Below are 6,757 nucleotides of genomic sequence, written 5' to 3' on the forward strand. Positions count from 1 at the left end.
AAAAAAAAAAAAAAAAAAAAAAGAAATTATGACACCTCAAGCTGTTCCAGGTTCCCTTAAACCCCAACCTAGTCAGAGGCCCCCCTAATTCTGGGATGTTAGGCCTGGTTTGAAGGCATGATGGGAGGAAGGCCACTTTCAGGGGAAACCTAGGCGGGAGCTGAAGCAGAGGCTATAGAGATGAGCTGCAAACTGCCTCCCTCCTCCTTGCCCAAACACCTAGAACCACCGGGTACTGGCTGGTCCCTCCCACATCAGCTGTCAGTCAATAAAATCACCCTGAGGCCGGACTAATGGAGGCCTGTCTCTTCTGTTCCTCTTCTCAGGTCACTAGGGAAACTGAGGCTAGGGAGGTGGGTATCATGCCAAGGTCACTGAGACGCCTATAGAAACCAAGCTCACCTTTATTAGCAGAGTTTTAAATAAATACACAATCCATCCACCCAGCCCGACCCCAATAAATTAATAATATTAATAAATACAAATATAAATAGCATCCTTGAAGGGGAGTGTAGGTGAGGAGCAGGGCCCGGCGCTCAAGCGCAGTGGCAGCCCCGGGCCACCAGGTCATCATAAGTCTGCAGTGACACACCACTGTCTGTCCTGTGCAGAAGAACCACCGGGGTGTAGCTGGAGGGGACACAGCAAGGGGCAGGCACCCTGTCAGGCTGCAGGCCGTGCAGGCGTGCTTTGATCTGCGCATGCGTGTTCGCGGAGCGGTACAGGTGGGGACACTCGCCCACGCACATGCTCAGCTGCAGCTGGCGCGGGGACAGCACCCAGTCGCTCCAGCCCAAGTCCTCGAGAGTTGTCTGCACAGTCTCCAGGTGACAGCAGCGCCCCGGACCCAGTGGGCACGAGTCTCTTGGGTGCGCATGCGTGCTTCGGCGCCCCCTGCCGGCGGCCATCCGTAAGTGCAGTTCCAGCTGCGCGCCGCCAGAGGGCAGCATGGCCAGGTCGGGAGGCGGCGTCAGGCGCAGGCGTAATGCGGGAGCACGGGGTCCCCGGAGGCTGATCGCACGCTTCAGGGGCCTAGTGATGTCCCAGGGGCGGGTCGTCGGCGTCAGCAGGAGCAGCGCTCGGTGCACGCGGTAGGCTTCGGGGAGACCCTGAGTCAGCGACGCCCGGTTGACGCGGAGTAGCAGCTGGCCGTGGGACCCCAATCTCACTGCAGAAGAAACCAGAACACCGGTTACTCATGTTCCTCAGGGTGTGCCAGGCACAGGTGTGCCCCTGTGCAAATGTGCCACTCCCGACGACCACAGGGTCTGCACAGATGTCAAACATAGGTCTCTCAGGATAGCCCTGGCTGTCCTGGTAACTCTCTAAGTAGGCCAGGCTGGCCTTGAACTCACAGATATCTGCCTGTTCTGTGCCACCCCTCACCCCCAACCCCAACCCCCGTGCTGGGATTAAAGACGTACACCGCCACCTTCTGGCTTAAAGTTGATTTTGCTCTTAGCTACAGAGATCTCTAAGGTCTGCCCTGCGCAGGACAGCATGGATCTCTCCAACCTTTCCCAAGCCTCTGAATAAAGTGCTTAACAAACAAGTTGGTTTTCTTTAAAGCAGGGTTTGGTTGCCTACACCTGTCCTCCCAGAACTTGGGAAACGGAGGCAGAAGGATTGCCCTGAGTTTGAAATCGACCTGGGCTACAAATAAAACTTGCGGCAGGTTCTCACTCTGTAGTCCCAGCTGGCCTTGAACTCAAGGCAATTCTCCTGCTTTAACCTCCGAGTAGTTAGGGTGGCAGACGTGCGCCACCACATCCAAGTGTAGCTTTGCAGATCCTTCGGGAGAGCTACAGTTCACTTGGATTCACACAACCCTAGCGGATTTGTAAGGGGGCGTGGCCCAATCAGCCTGGGCCCGCCCCCAGCCCTTCTGGGTCCCAGAGCTGAGTCCAGGCCCCTGGATCCTCCTCCCTCCCATTCAGGCGACTGTCACTTGTTACTGTAGCAGTCTCTTTACAAGCGATTGCGTCAGATTTCCGATCCAGTTCCCGCAGGTTCTTTCCCTTTGGCTCCTAACCTGGCTCCCGTCCCTCCCTCCTCCCTCCAGGACCCTCTAACCTTCCCCCATGTCCTCCCCCACTCGAGTGCTGTGCATCTCCAGGAGCGATCTTGACCTCTCTGGACATCATTTGTCCAGCTCCGGTCTAGGGACGGTCATCCGTCCTACTCTGGCTGAGCCCGCTGCTGGCAACTCCAGAGGTCACAGCAGGGGAAACTGAGTCTCGGAAGCTGGGCTGGGCTCGTGGATTTGAGTGTGTTGGTTGGAGCTTGGAGAGGGTGTTGCTGAAGTGGGTCCCCGGTTGCTACTCACCCTCTGGATTGAGTATCCGGACAGCTGGGTCGGGACTTGGTTCTGAGTTCGAGTCCTCTCGGCTCTGGTTGGCATGCAGCCGGCTCAGCAGGTCCTGGAAGCGACCCCGTAGCTCGTCGGCGTTGAGTTGGGACTCAGGGCGGGAGCGTCGCTGCTCAGGCATTGTCAAGGCGTCCCCCTGCGATGGCCATGACAGCAGCAGCAGCAACAGCAGCAGGAACAGCAGGAACCTCAATTGAGAGCCGCCTGGAGGTTGGGCCTGGAGCGCGGGCGGGGCCATGTCGCTTGTGTCCTGAGTGTGTATTTGAGTTAAGCCCTCTGCAGCTGCCTTTATACCCACTGGACTCTGTCCGCCCCGCCCCCGTGTGCGATGCCAACTCGGGTGACCAGGCTAATTCGGGCGGGAATCCCAGGGCTCCGCAGGGGGAGGGGGTGGTAGGGAGGGAAACCGGCAGATCTGGGACCCGAGTGAGGGCTGACCACAGAACATGTGATGGAGTCCAGACTGAAGTTCAAGTGGCTTCTTCCTTCCTCTTGGGACCAGGACTCTCTCCCTCTCTCTTTCCTCCTCCCTCCACCCCCATCAAAGGTGAAACCAAGGAAAAGGCAAGTTCAGGCAAGTCACCCCTATGCCTCAGTGTCCCAGGAGTAGACATTACAGCCGTGCCCAAATGGGCTGGGACATAAGGGCAAACCAGGGACTGCACCTCTTCGGTGTCCTCTGTGGGACCCCTACCAATCCTTCAAAACCCTGTGTGAAGAACAATTGCTCCTTCAGGAACCAGATTTACCTTTCCGGGATGACTGGATGCTCACATGTGCCCTGCCCTGTGCCTGCCTCAGTATCCTCAGACCAGGGGTTCCTCTTGGGAATGGAGGGAAGAGGAAATCTGCTGTGGGCCTCCTTCCAAACAGGAGGCAGCAGGTGGCTGGAGGGGGCGGGCAGTTGGTCTCAGGCTCGGATAGAAGATGGAGGAGAAGGATGAAGGTGCCAGGAGCCCCATCCACGGTCAGCCTGGGCCCTGAAAGGATAGTGGCTGTAGTTAGGGCCTCTGGAGGGAGACAGGAGTGAGCAAGGAGCAGCACCAGGTGTCATCAAGGGCTCCTGCTGGGGTCCCTCCCAGCATTTACATACTGCTGGGTGACCTCTGACCTGTGGGGTCACTCCAGGTTAATGACTGACTAGGGTTACTCCATGTCCCCCTGTGAAGACAAGGTAGGTGCATGGTAAGTCCTCACCCGCCATCTTCTCTGTCCAAGACCAGGATGACCCCAGAACCCTCCCCAAACTGATTCCAGACCACTTCTCCTCAGATCCAAGCCCCACCCCTGATGCACTACCCAGAACTACCTGTTTACTCCACCCCGTTTGCCTACGGGGTGACTTTTTTTGTTGTTTGTTTGGGGTTTTTTTGTTTTGTTTTGTTGTTGTTGTTGTTTTGTTTGTTTTTTTGAGACAGGGTTTCTCTGTATAGCCCTGGCTGTCCTGGAACTCACTTTGTAGACCAGGCTGGCCTCGAATTCAGAAATCCTCCTGCCTCTGCCTCCCGAGTGCTGGGATTAAAGGCGTGTGCCACCACGGGGGTGACTCTTAAAGATCAATGTGGAGAGAGGTGGCACCGCCCTCGGGATGGCAGCTGTGGGCAGTTTTGAGGCGCAGCATGGTGGACACCCGGCCAGTGAGAGTCGGGTTCTGGAATTATGTTCATCTCTGACCGTTTTCCCCCAAATTTAAGTCTCAGAGTTGGATTCTCTGCCCTGGGTGAGCTGCTGATCTCCGAATCATATCCCAGAGGATAATACTGCGGCCTTCTAGTCACAGGCCAACCATTGAACCTCAGTTTTTCTTTCTGTGAAAGGCTGCTGTGGTCTACATTGTCAGGGTAGGGGTACAGCGGGGGCCAGGGGTGCATGCTACAAATTGAGGGACTATCCCGCAGTCCCATGTGACCTTGGACAAGTTCCTCAGCCTCTTTGCACTGCAGAGCAAAGGCCAAGGATCAGGATACAACTGTCTTGCTGTGTGAGATGAGAGGTTGAGACAGGACCATCATGGGTCACAGGTGGGGAAAACTGAGGTTGGGGAAGGCCCAAGGTCTCTAGGGATGCAGATGGCTTCGTAGGGCAGGAGTGGGCTGAGCAGCTGCCAGACACACGCGGGGAGCCCTGTGCAGTCCGGATGCTGGGACAGGCCTCAATGTTCTCAGCACTTCTGTACCCCACCTAACCCCACAGGCCGCAGGCAGATGCAACCTCATCCAGCCCAGGTTGCCTCTCTGGCTCTCGGTGTCTTCCTGTGATGGGCCCCAACTTTCCTAACCCACATAGGCCCCATCAAAAAAGTCACCAGGGCTTCCTGTTTAGGATCCCACTTTGCCAGGCGTCTGTGCCCCCTCAACACACACCCACTGCTGTGTGTGACCAGCTATACCTTCAGCTTCATCCCGTGGGGTCACCACAGGCTGTGGTAGACAACTAGAGACGCCCATGTGACCTGAGTACACAGTAGGAGCTCCTGTGCACCTTGAAATTCACACTCTCAGCTGCTTGTCAATAGAGACCCAGGCCTAACGTCTCAGTCAGGTGTCAGAGTGTCACTTGGGGGTTAAAACAAGTCTGTCAGCCAGGCGTGGTGGCCCACGCCTTTAATCCCAGCACTTGGGAGGCAGAGGCAGGAAGATTTCTGAGTTTGAGGCCAGCCTGGTCTACAAAGTGAGCTCCAGGACAGCCAGGGCTACACAGAGAAACCCTGTCTCAAAAAACAAACAAACAAACAAAAAAACAAGTCTGTCAGAAGCCTAGGGGACAGTTCCTCTAGGTCCATAGAACTTTCACTCTGTGAATCCAAACCCACAATCCCCCTGCCTCAGTCTCCTGAGTGTCAAGATGACGGAGGAAAATGAGCTGCCAAGCTCTTCCTTGCTATATATAGCATCCCACCCTTCCTACATTGTGGTGACAGGGCATCTGTCTCTTTAAACCCAGGATCAGTCAGCCATTCACTTTATTCATGGAATGTTCTCCCAAGTTCCCCCATCCTCTGATAAGCATCACCCCCCAAACACAGATTTCTGGTTCACAAAACTCTGGAATGTGGCATCGTGCCAACTTGGCTCCTCTTTCCTCAAAATCCTTAGCTGGTGACTTCATAACCAGCCCCGAAGCCACGTAAGGGAGCGGGGTAGCCCGACTGTGGGCTGCCAGCCAACAATGACCTCAGCGGGCTGGGACCCTGACTTCCTCACACTCTGGGGCAGAGGTGAGCTGCCCCTGCTGGGCCAACTCCACCCCTGTCAACACAAGAAAGCACAAACTTTCCTGCCCTAGGGACAGTGCCTCTCCTCGTGATCCCTGCAGATCAATTGAAATGTGGATGAGAGTCCCCAGAGGACAGGGTAACCTGCTGTCCTTGTGTCAGGATGACCTCGGGGAGTCAGGAGAATCCAGAGAGTCCTGGATCATCTCTGCTTCCGGAAGAGTAGCTGAGGCTTGGATGGTGCTGCTAGCCCAGGACTGACCAACTAAGATGATTAAATTCTCAGCAAAGATGTTGGTTTCAGGCAGTCAGAACTCAGATAGGTTTGGGCAAACTTCATACAGAACTCCTACCCATCTCCTAAGCCCCACCTTCAGTGTCCATCTTCCTCCTTAGTTCTCTCCAGCTGAGGGGACTCTGCCACTGAGCCCATCCTGGGCTGACTTCCTGACGCATCGATTTACTTACTGAAATTGTTTTATTGTTCTAAAGCACACAACACATAAATGTACTATTTCGTGTAATACAGACATCTCCCCTCTTGAGTTCTAGAACATTCTATCCCATAGAAAGTACAGACGCTCTTATCCTGCCTGCCCCCTGCCACTGCCTACCAGGCTCCTCCAATGCTGGTGCTGTGGTGTAGTGACAATTTTAGTTTCCTTGAGAAACACAGAAATACTATAAGACTATATTTCGTTTTAATCCCAGGTGTGGGATATGGGACAGCTTCCTCGTATGGTTCCTGACTTCCCTCCAGAAACAGCAGCATTCCTGGGTCCCAAGGCCACACTCTGGGGCAGAGGTGAGCTGGGACCACACCACACACTGTCCACAGAAGCTGGCCACGATTTGCCCTGGCAGGGGTGTGATTTTGCAGCTGTAGATAGTTTCTGTGCCTGTGTGACATTTGGACTTCTGGGGACCCTTCAGTAGGTATATAAATGCTAGGGCCCAAGGGAGGGGTTGTTGTTGTTGTTGGTCGTCGTGGTTTTGTGCAAAGAAGAAACAAGAAAAAGAAATTAGGGGCTGGTGAGATGGCTCAGTGGGTAAGAGCACCCGACTGCTCTTCCAAAGGTCAGGAGTTCAAATCCCAGCAACCACATGGTGGCTCACAACCATCCGTAACAAGATCTGACTCCCTCTTCTGGAGTGTCTGAAGACAGCTACAGTGT

The 6,757-nt window shown here is 54.9% G+C and overlaps 1 protein-coding gene across 1 annotated transcript; it reads right to left on the reverse strand.

Annotated features, from left to right (window-relative positions):
- Positions 1-386: 386 nt before the first annotated feature.
- Positions 387-3,415, reverse strand: Gdf15 (growth differentiation factor 15). Its single transcript, XM_021170582.2, has 2 exons — positions 2,327-3,415; positions 387-1,168 (listed from the first exon to the last, which is right to left on the reverse strand). The coding sequence occupies exons 1-2, from the start codon at positions 2,604-2,606 to the stop codon at positions 537-539; spliced, it is 912 nt and encodes a 303-aa protein (XP_021026241.1). The 5' UTR covers positions 2,607-3,415; the 3' UTR covers positions 387-536.
- Positions 3,416-6,757: the final 3,342 nt, after the last annotated feature.

Source organism: Mus caroli, chromosome 8 (genome assembly GCF_900094665.2).
Source record: "Mus caroli chromosome 8, CAROLI_EIJ_v1.1, whole genome shotgun sequence".
NCBI classification, from domain to species: domain Eukaryota; kingdom Metazoa; phylum Chordata; class Mammalia; order Rodentia; family Muridae; genus Mus; species Mus caroli.